Consider the following 19,620-nt stretch of genomic DNA (forward strand, 5'->3'; position numbering starts at 1 on the left):
TTCTATCATGCCCTCTATTTGGACTTACCATGAAGCTTGAATGTGAAACTATAACACCATTTTTATTTGACGATTGTATTGGATACAGACTGCAAGAGATATTTGTAATCACATGATAAACAAAATGTCAACAATACATTATGCAAAACAAGTGCTACGAAGGCAACTTTATGAGCATAGTTAGGCCAATGCTAACTGTAACCTTATGGATTGTTGATAACTATAGGGCTCCTTACAATGTAACGTGGGCTTCTCCATATAAGGGAGCCTGATACAATTTTCTCACTTCCAATAGATGTGGCTTTCACAACTACTTTGAAGCTCCTTTTCTGCATGGTTTTAGAAAAAGTGAGGCTAGTTGGCTTCACTGTGATTTCCACTCCCTTAGGTGATCTAACGGTGGCATTATAGATGGTTGGAGCAGGACCTACATTGGTCACTGTTCTTCTGAAAACTCCTACTCTTGTGCCTTTGTTGCTTTCCAGACTCAATTGCATTGTGGGGTAGTTGATAGCATCATGGCCAAGACCAGGAAGCAAAGAGGAGCAATTTACAGGTGAACCAACTAAAGCTGATAAACTGGAACCTTTGTAACCCTCATGGCATAAGAACTGGATATAACCTAAGGCATCCATGTCATAGACTAGACCAGGGCTCACAGCACTTCTTGGGTTCAATTGACCAGCACCATAGGCAAATTCTGCCTCATTGTTAACTCTCTTGCTCATTGGTTTTGCTTGACAAATATTATAAAAACAAGTCATCAATCTCAAAAAATGTAAAGTTGACTTTTAGAGTTTAATTTCTATGCCTTGTCAGTGTGAAAAAAATATATTATCAATCAATCAGAAATCATCATTAGCATAACTTTTAAGATAATTATTGTAAAAATTAACTAACTTACAATTTTTTATGATTTGTGATTAGATGGCCATGTATAAATCTTCTACATTGCCAGTACATATAATGATTATTCCATACTTATGATGCAAGGCCTTCAACTTGGGCATATGATATAAACAAATAAACTAAAACTAAGAAAAGTGGAAATAGGATTTAATCTTACCTGTGGTGATAATAGCAGACCTAATTGCAGCCGGAGTCCAATGTGGGTGAAATGACTTCACATAAGATGCTACTCCAGCAACATGAGGACATGCCATGGAAGTCCCAGACATTAGAATAAATTCTGAAAATTGAGTGTCCCCTTTCAAACCAGTGAGTGACTTCCTGAGAGTATAAGATGCCAAGATGTCAAGGCCAGGAGCTGCAACATCAGGCTGCATCAAATAGATTATAAAAGACCCTCAGTTCATTAAATACCAGCCTAGCTTATGGTCATAACTACAAGCAAAATAGAGAAGGAGCACCAGCTATAGAAGGATGAAAACCTGCAAATATCAGTATGAGAAATGCTAGTAAAATAAACTGACACACTCTTTTGAACACATTCTCTATTATTGGTCATAATTTATTGAAAATTACAAATTTTGGTGATCTTCACTTTTCACTTAATGATTATCTCTCCTGATATATAGTTATTAATAAATTTTAATCAATAGTAAAGTGCGTGTTAAAAAAAAGTGTGTAGCTAGCACTACTCTAGTAGTATTAGTACCTTAAGAACATTTTGGGATCCTGGATTTGGGCCTCTAGATGAAAATGAAGCAGTAAATGGAGCTTGCATTTGCATTTCACGGCTCTTGTATATCACTGCTGATGGTGATCTTAGTTGAACAATAATTCATGTAAAATTGAAAGTATGAGATAATCCGGTCAAAGGATTTATTTTGTAACAAATTGATACCTATATATCGATGTGAGAAGTTATTCAAAGAACAAATAAGAGCTTGCTTTACCTTGTGGATTGTATATATTTGGTAATAGTGTCACCTGTGCCACTAGTCACAATGGTAGCAGGTGCCATGAAAATTTGAGCAACATCAGGATATTGGTCACTTTCTATTAAAGTACCAATTCCCCCAATTCCTTTCACAACCGATTCAGTGCCCCATGTTCCTAATTTGCAATAAACAAGCTTTCCCTTCACTTTATTTGGCTGTAATGTGCCTTCGTAGCAGAATCTGTCAGTGCATCAAAATGTTCCTTGTTAATGTTGAACAATCTACTAAGTGCTATTTACAATCAATGGAAAATTACCCAGCATCCTCCTTGTCTTTTGAGTCTTTGGCAGCATCAACCCCATTGATAAGAGGGTATTGTTTTCCTTTTGGATCGAAACAATTCACACCTACCCCCTGCACCTCCTCCACTATTAGATGTATACACATGTAAATTAATGACAAAAAATTCTTAACAAGACACAGAAGGTCACATTGGCTGTTAATAGAACCACATGACTTGTGATATGTTATGCGAATTTTGTTTAATATTCCTACAACTAATTATTTCGTCTTGCATTCTGTAAAATCCTTATCATTCACAAGTTATACTTAAATGGATCACTGAATCATGCCACAAGTTACATGCATGCCACCTGCTACACTGATAGAATCTACACCACATCGAAATCTCAGTTATTACCCATTCCAATTTCCAATTTAAATTTATCATAGTAGTATATGTAAACCTTGGTCATGAAATGAAAATTTGATTAATGGGAGAGTAACAAAGTATTATAGTTTTGGTGAAGTGTTGATAAAATTACTTTTAGTCTTTCAGAATATGTGAATGGCAAAGGAAAGAAACTTACAGAAACATTTTTTCCATTTCCCAACTGTACAGTGCTCCTAAAGGTCCTGTCAATGCCACTAGCTGCTACAGTTACAATCCATGGTGCAGTATTGGTTACAGTTCCCAGGCTTGGACCAGAATTTCCAGCTGAGGCCACTGTGATTATACCTTTCCTCATGGCATGGAATGCACCAATTGATATAGAGCCTTCAACATAACTAGGATTCCCTCCACCTATGGAAATAGATATTACATCCACACCATCATGTATAGCAGCATCAAATGCAGCAAGTATGTCCATGTCTGCACATCCACTAGATGACCAGCAAACTTTGTAAATTGCCAACCTAGCCGATGGCACGGCGCCACGAGCAGTTCCGTTGGCCAACCCGAAGAGATTTGCATTTGGGACCAGATTGCCTGCAACAGTTGATGCAGTGTGAGTGCCATGGCCATCAGCATCCACAGGAGAGAGTATGTCTGATGGATCAGGGTTTCCATCAGCCTTGAAGTACTTGGCTCCTATAATCTTTCTTCAAGTTTGCCACAAAGAGTTGACATGCAGATGGAATTCACAAGTTAGATCTTAAGCTAAGCCATTCATAAATTTGTCAAGTTAATGTTGAAAACATGCAGATCAATAGTATCTAGTATCTACATTACACTCCCCGACTTAACAGTGGATTGTGAATAAGAACTAAGAGAAACCTCCTTATTGTACTTTCAAGGGTTTAATAGCAAGGATTTATGCGTAACTGGTACATAATACCTAACAAAAAAGAGGTATTTGAAAGTGTTCGTTTATTTTTATCTATATTAATATATATAGGATTTTTATTTTTATTTTTGCTTTTCAGGATAATTGTTATCCTTTGCATTAGTCAAGGACTCAAGGCAGTTGTATAGCTTTATTTTATCAATATTACAATGGCATAGAACAAATCCTTGCAAATGACAAGATTAATTTTAACTAGCGTGACTAGCTCTTAGTTGATTTGCTATGAATAAAATATTTGTGAAAGATAACATACATCCATTTATGGGGGTACAGGTAAATTTCTTCCAGAATGTACTTCTGATGTGTTTTAATGGTTCAAGAAGAATCCTAATAATCTAGGTAATGTGTGGAAGCAACTATTAGTGTTAGCAAAGTCTGAAGCATTAATTTTTTGGGTGATTAACCTGGCACTGTGTGTTAGTCTTTTTCTGCAGAAGCAGAACTTCAAGACCAAATTTAGCAGAGCTTCATTGCCAAATTCCTTCTTCTTTCTGTTTTGTGATATTAAGATCTAGAAACAATGTGATAATAAGTTCCGAAAGAGAGAGAAAGATTAGGCGTTCTTAACAGTGAATGAAGGAGGACTGTAACATCAGAGGCACCACAGCTGATAGAGAACAGAGTAAGTGAAAGTGAACTACTTAAGTGAATGTGGTCCGATCTATGTTTATTACTAGGCCCACATCAAGTAGTGTACTAAGTGAAAGTGAACTACTTATGCTATAAAACGATGGACTTTTTATTAGGCAGATTACGAAGCCGTGTGATAAGCATAAAGTGAACTATTCTTTCACCTTTTACTAAAGAATATCGTGTGTTTGTTGTCACTGCAACATGAGTTTCAAAAGTTTTGTCTAGAATCTAGTTTTGTCAATTTTCTTTTGATTTTGGTATATTTAACCTTGTTATTGAACTTTCAAGTGCTTAATAAATTTGTTATATAGATTTTTCAGTACAACTAGTATCATTTGCCTTTGTTTTGAAATTGATATTACAGTGGCTTATAACAAAACCTTGCGTATGACAGGATTAATTTCAACAATAGTGTGTTAAAATAATTTTACAGAGATTTATATCCAAAATACAAATAGTTTTTTCCAAACATTCTCTTACAATTGATTTTTTTTTTTTGTTCTCTAACATGTTAATTGAATCGGATGATCTGCACTTCAGCTGTTTCACTAATAATTGGATCTTTGTGAAGGATTTTGTGGGTAAAGGAAAATTTAGCTGTGGTAATGTATGCTGCAAGGAGAATCCTAATTATCTAGGTAATGTGTGGAAACAACAGTGAGCAAAGTCTGAAGTGTAACATCCCAATTTTTCGTAAATAAATTTAAAAAGCTTTTTAGTAAAAATAAATAAATAAATAAATACAGAGCAAATAATAGGCTGAGTACCCTAGGTATAAATAGTTATTATAAATAGTTATGTTAAGTCAACTGCCTCCTTTTGGCCTCATTTTCGTTTTTCCTCTTCTCCTCTCAAAACCCTTTCTTTTTCCCGCAGCCCACCAAACCTGTCTCAGTAAAACGACGATCTCGAACTCGTTCACCGTTGGATCGTCGTGAAATTTGAGTATCATGTTTACAACCCAATTCCGAACAGTCTTACCGTTGGTAATTTCAAAATCATATTTGAGCTTAGAGAAAAGTCCTTCGCATTGTAGCATTTTAATTTCCCGCAAAAACCCAAAACTGTCTCGGTAAAACTACGATCCCGGTTTCGTTAGCCGTTGGATTTTCATGAAATTTGGATATGTTGTTCGAAATTCAATTCCGCACGCTTCCACCGTTGGGATTTGCGAGACAATATTCGTAGAGGAAGAAAAATGAATCGCATGAAGACAGTACAAGTGGAAGTTTCAATCTCTTCTCCGTCTCTCTGACGTTTGGGAATTCTATCGGAGTAGTCAGAGGAATAATTGAAAGAATTTCAGGGAACCGCTAGAGATGTTGCTATCGCTGGCTGAAGACACGTGAGTCCGCTCAGAGGTAAGGGATGAGTTATTCACAATTGGGGATTAGTGAGAACATGTGTAGGGATCCTTAGAGGATTAAATTGGGGTTTTATTTTGGGATATTTGTTAAATTACAATTTTTTCCTTTATGATTATAAATAAAATATTGATGTCCTAATGAAGATTGCTTGATAAATTATGCTCTTGATATTTGTATGTTTCGACCTATGATTTTGATATAATTGTGTAATATTATTTGAGGGGTTTTAGTCCTCATGTTGTGATGGTCTTATATATAAATTGTTATATTGAGGATATGAAATGATGATTCAAATTGTGAGTATGTGATGAATTGTAAAATAACATGTTGCTTTGAGATTATAATATTGTTATTGAGATTGAGTATAAGTGTAAAGTTGAACATGTGTTAATTTGTGAGATACGTGTAAACATGTGATGGTGGATTGTCACACTATGAGATGTGAAATTGTGAATGAGTTCTAGTTGTGGATAAGTGTGTAGTTAACACTTGATGTGAAATTACTTGTGTTGTAAGCTATGAATTGTACAATAACCCGACCAGTGTTATCTTGAGAAAAGCGTTGATGCGCAGTGTTAAAGAGAAAATGTAGGTTTCCTATTTAGGAACCAGTGTTAAATCGTAGCGCAATTGTGTTGAACGTGTTTAAAACACGAGTGTAAGGTCGTGGGTGTTGTATAATTCATGAGCAGTGTCTGCATGCAAAAATTATTTTAGGGGTTGGACCTGAATCAGGAGGGAGAGGCCCTGACGGACTCTTCGGAGTGTAGGCCTTGGGGGTCACCGGGTTTGAGTGCTCCTTTAAGCCTATGCTGATCTCATATGGTTGGAGCATTCTCGCAAAACATCATGACCCTGACTGGTCTCCCTATGATCTTACTTAGTGAGAGTGACCTGACAAACCCATGGTGTGGTGTGTCTTGTTATGTACTCCTAAGCGCCCCAGGGTGGTTTTTCACTGACATGGTACCACATTGCATATAGGATTAAGTCTTAGCATAACTATTGCATATGCTTGCTAATTGATGTGTTATTATATCTTGATCGAAGTGTGGGATTCTTGTGTAATGTGATTGATAATTGAAAAGTGAATTTTGAATGACGAAGTGGTGAAGTTACGTGAGCTATGTTTAAGCAAGTTGTATCTCATTTATATAATATGTATATTTAATTGTCTTGTTTCTCTATTAGCTAGGAATGTGATAACTCACTCCCTGTGTGTTGTTGTGTTTGGATCCTGTGATGATCTTGAACTTGTGTTCGGGGGAGCAGATGAATAGGTGGATGACTATGAAGAACCTCATGCTAGAGGACACGGGAACACAACGCTCTGATAGGATGTGACATTAGGATATAGGTTCTATATTAATTGTATGAAGCTTAGACGACCTTGTTGAGTCGAGAATACTTTATTATTTATTTGGACAAGTTTAAATATGATGTAGAAGAAAATCAATGTGAGCCTTTTTCCCCTTTGAAAGACTTGTTTAAAAAAAATGTTTTAAAAATATTTTTAATTAATATTTGAATTTTTTTTTATTCCTTATTAGTATGTATGTGAGGGGTAGAGGGTGTCACATGAAGCATCGATTTCTTGGACATTCACCAGGCAGGCAGGCACTATGCACTATGTGTTGGTCTCTTTCTGCAGAAGCAGAGCTTCGAGGCCAAATTTCTGCTTTGTCCTTTATTTTGGGATCTTGAGATTTAGAAAGACTGATACTGAAAAGATTAAACATTCAACAGGGCATGAGGGAGGACTGGGACAATAGAGGCCCCATAGATGAAAAAACTGAAAGAGGGTTTGCTTCTTTGTTTCTTACAAAAGTCCACATCGAGTAGTGTATTTAGTGAAACTGAACTACTTATGCTATAAAATGAAAGAATTTTTCTGATACTAGTCATGGAGTCGTGTGATAAGCACAGAGCCAACTATTCTTTCGCCTTTTACTAAAGAATACTGTGTGCTTCTCACTTACAGTGGCATATGCCAATTTTTGGAAGAGTCTTTCTTTTGAAAGGTTCTGCAACTTGAGTTTAAAAGTTTGGATTTTTTAAACCAGCGGCATACTTGTCTCTTTAAAAGGTCAGTATATTTGTGAAATTCAGTTAAACTTGTCTTCAAAATCCATTTTAGTTATAAATTAAAAAAACAGCATCTAGCTAAAATTTCTGCAAGCATTTTGATGATAAATCTTAAATCAGTATATCTTAGCTCTGAAATGAAGTTCCTTATTGCTTTTCTAAAAAATTCCTGTGTTTTTTATGGTTACTTTTGGAAAGAAATTAAATATTTGCTTGACAAGACCATTCTTGTATTTGGTTGTGATTGGTTTAGTTCTAGTTGAAAGTCAAGATTTATTACAAGTCAACTAGAATAGACTTAGTTGATTTAGATATTTTTTTTTCAAAAATCGTCCTCGTTTTTTTTATTTTGGAAAACTTCATTCTCATGTCAATTATGACATAAAAACAAGTTCCTTTTCTAAATGTGAAAATGCAGATTTTTAAAAATTAAAACTAAAAGAATAATGTGGGCTTGGATTATATTTTTGAAATTTCGCTATGCATGAATTTGATTTAACGAGCTTGATTTCACTACAAGTGGGTTTACGATGGAGTGATTTTTGTATGTTGTTGCATAATGCTATTGAAAATAAGTGTTTGATGGTGTATATAGTTTACTTCATTTTCGTCTGGTTTATAAAGTAAAATTGTTAAGATTCTGTATGTAATTGCAAACTATTCACTAAGAATGCAGTGACACAATGTAAACAAAGAAAGAGAATTTACTTATTGCAGCCTGAGAAATTTGCATAGTGGCCACAAGATCCTTTCCATCTTGCTGGTGGAGGACCAAACCCATCATCCTTGAAGCTTTTAGACTCAGGCGTGAACCCTGCCTCACCAATATTGAGACACAATTTTTACAATTAAATTAAGAAGTACCATTCATATAATATCTCACATTAAGTACAATAATGCACAAAGAAGAAATTGAAATTGGGAACAAAGCCAAGATGAACCTGTATCCAAAAGAGCAACAATTATGTCACTCTCGGATTTCAATCTTCTCTTAGCAGTTGTAGGTAACCCGATGAAGTTCCATGATCTTGTTGTGTGCAGCTGGCGGTACTGGTTTTGAAACACCAAGAGCACTTCATCCATGGCTACACATGCAAAAAGGGTTAATAACATAATATATAGTATTTAAAAGAAAGATGAATGAGCTAGAGAAAATTGAAAACTATCCATACCAGATAACTTCTTTGCTTCATCCTCTGACAGTTTTGCAGCAAATGCATTTAAGGTCTTTGTGTAACTATATACCATGGATTCTTTTGCTTCAAGGAAGCTAAGTAAGCACAAACGAAAATCCAAATGATTTAAGCCAAAGGAATAAAAGAGAGAATACAAAATAAATGCTTCTCACATGGTTTAAGAGGGTGGTTTTGCTTTTTAAGAACTAGGGAGAATTTGATTGAATGAGAGCAACATATATAGTTCATTTTTGTGTGCTTGAAGAGAGAAATATAAGAAGTGTTTGTGAGTTGGTTTGATTACCTCTCCTTCACAGCAGATAGAACATTTAAATAAGTGTCAAGTGCATTGCCTCTGCTCTCTGTATGAGCTCCCAAAAAAACAATGTAAAAGTTCTGCAAACAAGTCAAATAATGGTTAAGCTCATAACGAAAGCAACGATTAACATGCATGCTAGAGGTTAGAAGTTTTAATATGAAACAAATCAAATAGATCTATTGCTAATAAGGAATGAAAAGGGAGAAGAAATCAAATGCCTTCTGCTCATTTCCATTAACTGAAGCAATGCTCAGCAAGATTAGCAATAATCGAAGCCAAAGGAGAGAAAAGGATTTTGTATGTCTCTTTAGAAACATATTTAGTAGTAGCATGCTTTGGCTTTTGAGACACTAAAACATGGCCAAACAGACTCTAAGAAGAAGCTTATATACCATTTGAAAGTTAGCAAAAGAAAGGATAAGAAAGCCTAATACAACTAGTTTGCTTCTTACATACAATTTTTATGGTCTAATTTGGTTGGGGAAGCTTGTAAGAAAGATTAGGAATTTCTGAGTCCATCTTTGGCCAAGTCAGTGTCAAATATGGAGCATGGATTGCTTCCTCAAGTGAAACTTGTATTAACATTCTCAATTTTCTTTACGGTTTGTTGTTATCGTTTGTGATTAAAAACTCATTTGATGTTATGATCTCTATAGGAGACTCATAACTTGTGGTCCATGCAGATTAATTTCTCATCTTGTTATTCAATAATTTGTAGTGTTTATTTAACTTGTACATTTTTATTAGCTATTATTGCTAAGCATGAAATGCATACATAAAGCTCCAATTTCTTGTGTCTTGGGGGTTTAAGATTGGTAATATTTTTGGCCTAGACACATGCTAAGGGCTAACATAATGTGCCTAGAAAATATTCTCTAAATTGCATTGTGATTTCATGCCCCATAACGTGCTTCATCAACTAACAAATTTCGTACTCAATTTTCCCAGCAATTAATTTTCAGAAGAGAATGAGAATTTTAATGTATAACATCTAAGACGCACATCACTGTCAAGTACAGTAGAGATATTGCTTAAAAACAAAGAGCCCTTGACATTATGAACACCTATTCCTTGAATTCCAATGCAAGCGTTTAGCCGTACCGCACTGATTACTTGTGTTTAATGGGCTTAGCTTCAAGTTTAACCCAAATGAGACACACATTGAGATTAAAATTTTGGTATTGTCTAACATTCTCTTCTTATTATGCATTAAGTATATGAGGGAAGAATATAGAGGGGGAATAAAAACCCGAATGCTACAATATTAGTTACTCCTACACCAACCTACACGTTTTTAAAATCTCCCATGAACATATTTGTCTATTGATTTAATATTCAAGCTTGTTTAGTGAAGTTAAATATAAATCAAGAAATTTATTGTAAAACCATCTTTCTAGTTGCTATCGAAATAGTAATTAACTGTGGAAACAATCCTAAAAGCAACTCATGTTTCCCATACAAGAGCAGTTGGTGTTGGATATAGTAACTAACTTTTTCACTTTTTGTGAGTATCGCATAATTTTTAATAAAATGTTTATTGCGATGCTCAAAATAATGAATATAACATAACGTTAGAGGGAAGTATTGAAATATTGTGTACAATAAATCATGAAAGTAGTTTGGATACAGCGCCCTAAAATTATAATGACTCAACAACTTATACGCTTATTTTTAAAAGACAAATAAAAACAAGTGTATTGCAGTACTGGGAAGAACTAATTTACCATTCACGACAAATATAATTTGAAACAAATTTTACTATTTTGCAATGAATTTTAATAATGTTAGTAATATTTATGGAAAACTTAATATAACTACCTAGCTGATGAAAAATTTAGCCATCTCTCGATAAAATACAATGCTAATAATATAATTTTCGATATAGTCTTTTTGACATGCCTTTTTTTTTTTACAATAGATTGAAATTTAAATAAGATTTACAAATTAAATAGGAATCAAATTTACCTCGTTTAATGAGACATACAAATAAAGAGTTTCAAAAAACGCATGTCGTAGAAAATGTTACTAATATTCCTTTATAAAAAAAATCTCTCTGTTTTTCAAATTAACTATGATTTAAAAACTCTACACAATAAAAATAGCTAGTATATTTATAACATTAATACTTAAATATTATTTAAAAATATACTACTGCTAAATTAAAGCACAAAATAAATGTTACATTAACTAAAATACAATCAATTTAATTCCTCTGTTTATTACCAATTTAACACCAATTAAATTTATAAAAATGTATCCCATTTTTTCGAATTTAACTACAAGTACTTTAAAAAGTCTAAGCTATAAAGGTAACAATTACATGTACAACATTCAGAAGAAAATAATACTTTAAAAATATAATAAACCAAAAAGCCAAAAAACATATTACGGTTACTATAACACAATATATAAATTTAATTAAAATTTAGTTTACCTATATTACAATTTAATATATCTTATTTTCAAATTATTTAACAGAAACTACTTTAGCAATCCTATATAATAAAAATAATAATAATTATATTTCCGTCATTTACATATATTTTAAAAAATAGTTTTTATGTATGAATTTTAGAATAAGTAAATGCCGGACAAAAACAACATTAGTTTTTATACGTGAATACTAGAATAAGAAAATGCTTGTAACAAAAAAAAAACAGTAGAATAATAGAATATATCAAAAGGTTTTTCTTCATGCACCCAACATAAATTCTTTTACACCTAACATAATTTTTAAAATTTTAATTTTACCCCTGTTTATTTCTTGTGGTTGGTTTGATAAAAGTGCATTATCACGTGGTTCATTTGCAATTCATAATTGTAATAGTCATTTTATGGTGGGTGTTGCGGTCCAATGATGAATGAGGTAAGTTTTTCTCTCTGCAACTTAAAGTTGAATATTACGAATCTGTATGAAACTTACAGATTCTCAATTTGTAATTGTGAATCCGTAAGAACCATCCAACACATTCATCAAAATTTATTTTTGGATTTTTTTCTTATAAATAAGTAAATTTTTAAAAGCTATAAATAAATAGTTAAAGTAGATTTTTATTATAAAATCATGTAGGTTATATTTGTTGTCTAATTTTTTTCGCTGGTCCGCTCCAGCCGAAGGCTATTGAGGTTCTCTTTTCGCACTACGCTTGTCGCGGTTAGGCTCGGATGAGTTCATAAATAAAAAAAATTATTTTCTTCATCTTTTTATTTATTTTTTAAATTATCAAATTAAAAAAATAAAATAATGTTTATAAATACATAAATAAATAATGAAAAATGTAAAATAAAAAGGAAGAAAAACAACAAAATGAAAAGGAGAATGAAAAACATTGAAAACATTAAGAAAATAATATAAAAAGACACAAAGGCATGAGCCACTAAACAAAAAATACATGTACGAGGAAAAGGATTTTTTTTTACTGGTTCATGCGTCATGTATTTGTGTCTTTTGTATTTATTTATTTTTTTGGCATATCTCTAATATATTTTTTCATTTTCTTTTTTTGTTTTGTTTTTTTCTTCTTTTTCTTGTATTTTTTCATTATTTATTTATGGACATTATCTTAAATTTGAAAACTTTTAAAATGGGTTTTTATGTTTAGTGGTTTGCAGGTCATCTATTTTTTAAATATTTTTTTCCATTCTTAATATTTTTATTTTCTTTTCGTTTTTTTTTTATTTTGTGTTTTTTCATTATATGTTTATTTACAAATAAAAATTATTTCAAATTTTAGATAATAATTTAATAAAATATAAAGAAAATAAAATAAACGAAAAAAATTAAGGATGAAAGTTTTGTTACTTTTGTACACTGCGTGGGCAACATTTTTTTTGTTACTGTAAATAAAAAAGAGCTGATCAAAGAAGTTTTATAGAAATTAGAGTAGTTGATCACATAAAAACTTTAGTTTATTTTAAAAATGAAAAAATAGTACATTAAGAATCTAGAATTATTTCATTTTTTAAGAAGTATACTTTCGCTAATATACTCGTGAACAAATCTTATTCATTATATATTATTTATTATTAATTAAATATACTACATTTCATATCAACTAGTACATTATACTACTACTATTTAATAATATGTACCCGTAATTTATTTAAATCAGCAAAAAAAAAAAAAAACCGTAATTCATTTTAAAACAATATTAATAAAAAAAGTGTGATAGTTACTACATCGTTTGGTTGGTCTCCGACGTCCATCCAGAGAGAGATTCTGTTCTAGCGATTTGCAGTGTTCACTTTTTGGCCGTTGATTAGATTCCGTGCATCGGATACAGAAGAGGGACCATCCCACGCCTGTGGTCCCCCCAACCAACCATTTCAATTATTTAATCGTTTCAACATAATTCACGTTTTTTTAACCTTAAATATAGAAAAATAATTATTAATTTTAATTTAAAAAAATTATAATAAAAAAAAGCTTAAATAATTTTTTAGTCATTTTATTTGAATTTTTATAATTCTCATAAAATTATAGTTATCACCTAAGGAGTTTTAATTAATTATCATAAAACATTCAAACCTTATAAACTTAATCAAGTAATTCAAGTTCAATAATATTATGAATAGATTCAATTATTTTAAATTATGTTAAACAAAAGTGTTTACACTGAGTATTTTGTATCATTTTTTTAGGCCTTACAACAATGTAATATTAGCTCGAGATTATTTACCCAAATATTTTTTATAACTAAGTCTCTTCAATCTTTCACAAGATCACAAGGTTCTTTTACAAGAGATAACTCAAAAATTAAGTATATAAAACCAACGTTTCGATAGAAAGCTTTACCATTACAAAAAAATGTATGAAATTAAGTTAATAGATTGATTAGGCATTGTTCAGATGTCCATGCTATCGATTCTCCTTCAATCTTCGATAAAGTGTTCCCTTATATGCTTGAGAGAAAATATTTGTTCAGAGATGAGATATTCCTATTCCGATTCTTCAATAAATAATGCATGAGGCTTCTCTTCACAAGAACTTGAAATGACATGTCTTATATGGAGGATAGAGTAAAGATGACAAATTGTTGAACTGGAAATTCACTTAAAAGGTATTTTGACTATTTAATTCTTCTTCTTTAACATACAACAAAGGACTACTCAACTGATAAATTGACCTTCTTCCTTTGCTTGGGGGTGCACTAAGTTCAAAATAATAATAATGTTGAATTATTATTTTGGTTATTTAATTTATTTTATAAATTTATTTAATCATCTTATTTTTAAAAAATTTAATTTAATTCTTTAATTTTTAAAATAGATTTAATTTGATGTTTGTGTCCAAATCTAAGACCAATGACGTTAATGTGATATAAACATAATACAAATTTTACAGTTTTTGGTGGTTTAGAATTGTTAGTACTAGTATTTTAAACTCGTCACTAATTGTTTTTAGGTTTAATTATCTATTTAGTCTCTATATTTATTTTAGTTCCTATAGTTAATAAGTGACTTTTTTCATTTTAGTTCCTATAGTTAATAAGTGACTTTTTTAATCCCTGTAGTTTACCATTTAATTTCCAATAGGTCCCTACTGTTAATATTGTCTAACATCGTTAAATTATTGTTGCCGATTGTCCTTCCCCGGAGTTCCCTCTCTTCCGGGAGGCCCCCCGCCTTGCAATGGATAATACATTTCCGCCCCCACCCTCATCATCGGCGCCCGCTACAAAATCGGTGTCACCATCGACCTCTCTGACACATGCAAAGGCAAGAAATGGAGAGGAAGATTTTGACGGAATGATGTACGGATGGATTTTCCGTCTTAGACATAGCACTCAACAATGATGACAAATATTTTGTTTCTTTTCATTCTCGTCGCCGCTTCCCTCCATCTCATTTTCACCATAGATCTATTCTTCCAATGTCGTCAACAATGATTACAACCACCCCTCAATCAGGTATAAACCTTGAGTCCTTATTTGATTCCAATGGCAACAACAATCACGGGTTTGCAACTATCACGGGTTCAAATTCATCATCGTTGAGTGCTATGTCTCAAACGAAAAGCCCCGCCATACATCATGCCGTCAAAACCTTCCTCTCCATTTCTCGCCTTTGCATGTGTCGGAGAAGTCGACTACGACGCCGATTTTGCAGCCGGCGCCGACGATGAAGGTGGGGTGGAAGTGCAATATCCGTTGCAAGACGGGGGCCTCCTGGAAGAGAGAGTTCCAGAGAAGGACGGCCGATAACAATAATTTAACGGTGTTAAACAATTTTAACGATAGGTATTAATAATCTACATAGACTAAAAATATCACTTATTAACTATGGGAACTAAAATGGATAAATTTGAAAAGTATAGGGACTAAATGGGTAATTAAACCTTATTTTTATTTAATCTTATTTAATAAACAAGTTCATGTGAAGCATCTTCAACCTCCTATGGTGGAATTGCAAATGAACATTTGCTCTCATCCTCTAATCAATGCAAAAATAATGACGAAATTAATCCCCACTCCCTCAAAAAACAGAACCCACCTCGTACATCGCTGCCTCTGATTCCAAAAAAGAAGGACACATTTACGTAACACCATCGTGCCAGATCCATCGCTCGTTGTCTCTTGTTTCATCAACCCATCCCTGCCCAAGAGCTTTCCTTCTGTTGCCTTTTGTCATCAACCTTCATCCCCATCCCTCAAAAAACAAACTCCCAATTCAAAAAAATACTACAAAAAAAATCGAAAAAAAAACGACTTTGGAGCTCGTTGATCCGCTCGTGTATGTTGTACTGTCTACCGCCGTAAGGAAGGGCTTGGCAGGAGTGGCAAGAGCGGCGCATTGGAGGGTGGCGGAGAACCTAATTTTCCACTTCTTTCTCTCTCTGCAACATTCTTTGCACACAGTTACCTATTATGTTTGAAGAGAAGGTCAATGGTGTGGTCGAGTATATGGTGGGGTAAACCATTATGTTCTAATTTTCCTGTACTTGCCGTGATGTATCATATTCTTTTTTTTTAATATATTAATTTTATTTTCTCTTTTCTTTATATTTATTTTTTTATCTTCATAATTCTATTTTTTTTATTCAAATAAAAGAATTTCAATATTTAAAATTTTTCATAATTTTAAAATTTTTCCGCCAAAGACTCTTAAAAGGTAGTTTAAAGGTATTGCATAGTGCTTAAAAAAGGTATTGCATAGAAACACACATTGGACGCTCTTATAAAAACAAGTATTGGACGCTCTAATATGAAAAGAAGAAAAAAAACACTCATAGGACACTTTTGAGTGAAAACATATTTTAATTGTTTATATGAAAATCCAGAATGGCTTAAGATGGTTTGTTTTATTTCTTTAGAAAACATATTTTATTTTCAAAGCAATATATTTAGAGTTAAAAACATTTGTTTAGAGTGTTATCTTATTATTATTATTATTATTATTATTACTATTATTATTATTATATATAATCCAAAATTCTTTTATTAATATGATATGGTATAATTAATCGGTAATATATTTTTTAAAATATGTGATCAATTGTTTGATATTTTGATTCCTAAATTTATTTATATGAAAGAACATACAGTAGAAGTTAATATTTTAAATGAATCTCAATTGCTTTCTCCTAAAGATATTCAGTTTATGTATTTTTTTATTTATAATTTTATAAATATGTAGCAAATAATGAGTTTTTACTTTATTGATCTTTCCCTTCTATATACGAATACTAAAGAAAACTTGACGTCTCAACTACGTTAGAAATTGATCTAATTGGACACACTAATCAATTTAATAAGTTGATAAGGTTAATTTGAACTCAAAACAATCCCATTTCGAACACAATCTCTACTGTTTACTAGTTGACGGTGGTTTTAACCCATCATCACCAATACTTAATTTGTCAATCTCTTGTACAATTTTTTCAAACAACGCAACGTTGATTGTAAAACCCCAACACAAACAACCCAATCTGTATTTTACACATCAATTACGTATATTAGCCTAATAGGTTTGCTGCATAAATCACGTTTCCAGCAGCAAAAATAAGTCTAAATGACATTTGATGAGAAAGTCTATGTTTTAAATTAAAACTTACAACTAGTCACGAAAAATCAAAACTTACAAACTTAAAGTTTTTTTTTCTTTTTTCTAAAAACAAGATTTCTTATCTGAAAATAAGATTAACTCTCCAAACATATAATTATTAAAATAATTTTTGTTTCTTTCAACCAAATCTTATTTGTACACGTGAGACAATAAAATGTTATTAAAATGTTTGCGGAATTTATTATCTATCAATTATCATAGATCTTATTTTTAAAGTTAATCACAAAATAAATTATTCTGAAATAATTTATATTTAATATTTTATCTTAAAAAATATTTAACAAAATTAAAATTATTTAAATAACATCAATCAAAAATTAATTTTGTATTAAAAACAATAAAATTTCGTGTAGTTGATCTATCCAAAATTATATATATATATATATAAACGTTGTTATGATACTTTTTACATTTAATAAAATACTCTTTTTTTAATATCTATCTATAGATTTTTTTTGTGTGAATATCTGTATAGATACATATACCTATGTTATATAGGTTTAAGTATAAAACCATTTTTAAAAAGGTTCAAGTATAAAATGCATCTTCTCTAAAAAAAAGTATAAAATACATCTAATAATTCATAAAATTATAAATGCAAGTGAATTTTATTTTTAATTTTACAATTTTTCTTAACATTCAAATTTGTAAAATATCTTTCACTTTTTTTTAAATAGTACAAAAATATTCTTAAAAAAATGATTTAATGTCAACGATTTGGGAGACTAGAATAAGATTCCACTCCTATCTGAAACGTAATAATAATACGGTACAATAATTTAAAATCTCTATGCCACAAAGACTTTGATGACAAGGTGGTGTGTTATCGATATCTCATTGGCTCCTGAGGTACGTCATCGTACGGACGAGGTTGATGTGTTTCTACCATCGTACTATTTCTCTTACTTTTTAAGTGTGTTCCCTGTCCCACACTTCATGCACCTGCAACTGGAGCCTCACATTCTCTCTCCTACCACCACTCAATTTTCATTTTCATTTTCCCAAATAAGTCATAAAATAATATTCTATTAATTTTATTTATTTATTCCCTTTCTCCTTTTTACCGGTTCAATATCCGTGCGTCCACATGAGTAGGTTATAAAATTTATAATATAATTATACATATTTAGTTATAATGTTGTAGAACTTAATAAAGGACAATTAAAATTAATATACGATACAACATTTCACGTGAAAAAGTTAAAACTGAGTTGAAAATCAAGCAAAATACAAAATACAATATTTCACATGTTAACAAATATTTATGAGTTGAAAATCAATTATAATGATACTTAACACATCTTATTATTTAAAGTTGTAAAAACTTAAAAAATAAAATATAAATCATCATTAAAAAGAAGTAAATGAAAATTAAATGTAATAAAATTAAAATATATAATATATTTTGTATAATAAACTCTATCCACACAAAATAATAAGTTGATAAAAAAGATTGTTTGTAAAAACATCTCAAGCATCATTTCCCATAAAATATACAATCAAGAGTTATAAACAAAAGTTTACATATATTAATATAGTATATTGTACTTAAATTAAAAAAAAATTCAAAACAAAACAAAGTTAGATGTTGCACCTAGGAACTCAGATATAATTTGCATCCCAGCTTCCAAATTCTGTTATTCTGCAAAAGTCCTTCATCAGCATTCAGTTTTTACAGACCTCCTCTAATGATTGTAAACAATCTTGCATTCCATAATTCCTTCCAAATTAAGTGAATTTTGCACTTTTCATAAATGAATACATGGTACTCAACACATCCTGAAATTAACATTAAGTTTATCTTAGATATGAGAATGTTGAACATATGATATCAGAATAAATTGCTAACTTGATCCTTGATATAGGCAGTGTTGAACATTTTCTTTGATTTTTTATTAATCTTCGTCATTGTTTTAATCATTTCATCCCAATTCTATTGATCTTCACTCATTATTTCTAAATTCCATTTACAATATAAAAGTTATTATTATTAAATGGTAAAGCATAAATAAACATATAAAAAGATTAACATCTCAATAAGTTTAGTATACAATTGTATCAAAATTTTGTTCTGCACATATAACCAAATTAATAGAGATGCATGGAGTATACTATTCTTGTGACTTTAGGAAACCCCCTTCATTCTCAGCCTGCACATAACCATGTCTATGACAGACCCATTTGCAATCTATAATCAACACAACTTTAGGCATATGATCATTTGGGATAGGACAACCAAATAGTTGTTTTCTGAGAAACATGAGTGATTTAAAAACAATTATCCAATGAAAATGTGTTTTCTGAAAAAATCAATTAGTGTTCAAGACAAAAACTTTACACAAAATGTTAAAATCTAATAAAATCACAAATTAATTTCTAGAAACCCACCTTCGAAGGGTAGTAGAACAAATGTGAAGTGTGAATGGAAAAAATTAGATTGATAATACTGTACATGACACATAAATCAGAAACAAAGGAGTACAAAAACAAAGGAATTTGATATCA

At 31.4% G+C, this 19,620-nt stretch overlaps 1 protein-coding gene and 2 non-coding genes across 3 annotated transcripts; 2 read left to right on the forward strand and 1 right to left on the reverse strand.

The window, feature by feature from the left end:
* Positions 1-43: 43 nt before the first annotated feature.
* LOC100795950 (subtilisin-like protease SBT4.14) lies at positions 44-9,557 on the reverse strand. The gene is made up of 11 exons (XM_006587814.4): positions 9,270-9,557; positions 9,037-9,128; positions 8,730-8,827; positions 8,499-8,642; positions 8,266-8,371; positions 2,714-3,227; positions 2,161-2,258; positions 1,860-2,084; positions 1,619-1,727; positions 1,067-1,280; positions 44-736 (listed from the first exon to the last, which is right to left on the reverse strand). The coding sequence occupies exons 1-11, from the start codon at positions 9,381-9,383 to the stop codon at positions 204-206; spliced, it is 2,247 nt and encodes a 748-aa protein (XP_006587877.1). The 5' UTR covers positions 9,384-9,557; the 3' UTR covers positions 44-203.
* On the forward strand, positions 4,231-4,342 carry LOC112997948 (U5 spliceosomal RNA). The gene has a single exon (XR_003262996.1). It is a non-coding gene; the product is annotated as a U5 spliceosomal RNA (small nuclear RNA).
* Positions 7,380-7,496, forward strand: LOC112997936 (U5 spliceosomal RNA). The gene has a single exon (XR_003262984.1). It is a non-coding gene; the product is annotated as a U5 spliceosomal RNA (small nuclear RNA).
* Positions 9,558-19,620: the final 10,063 nt, after the last annotated feature.

Source organism: Glycine max, chromosome 9 (genome assembly GCF_000004515.6).
Source record: "Glycine max cultivar Williams 82 chromosome 9, Glycine_max_v4.0, whole genome shotgun sequence".
NCBI lineage: Eukaryota > Viridiplantae > Streptophyta > Magnoliopsida > Fabales > Fabaceae > Glycine > Glycine max.

Bases quoted from the DNA above. Each gene is read 5' to 3' on its own strand.
- LOC100795950 (XM_006587814.4), bottom strand. From the start codon at position 9,383: ATGCTACTACTAAATATGTTTCTAAAGAGACATACAAAATCCTTTTCT. The intron at 8,643-8,729 runs GTATGGATAGTT...TTGCATGTGTAG, and splicing joins TGAAGCAAAGAAGTTATCTG to CCATGGATGAAGTGCTCTTG. The intron at 737-1,066 runs GTAAGATTAAAT...ATATTTGTCAAG, and splicing joins GTCTGCTATTATCACCACAG to CAAAACCAATGAGCAAGAGA.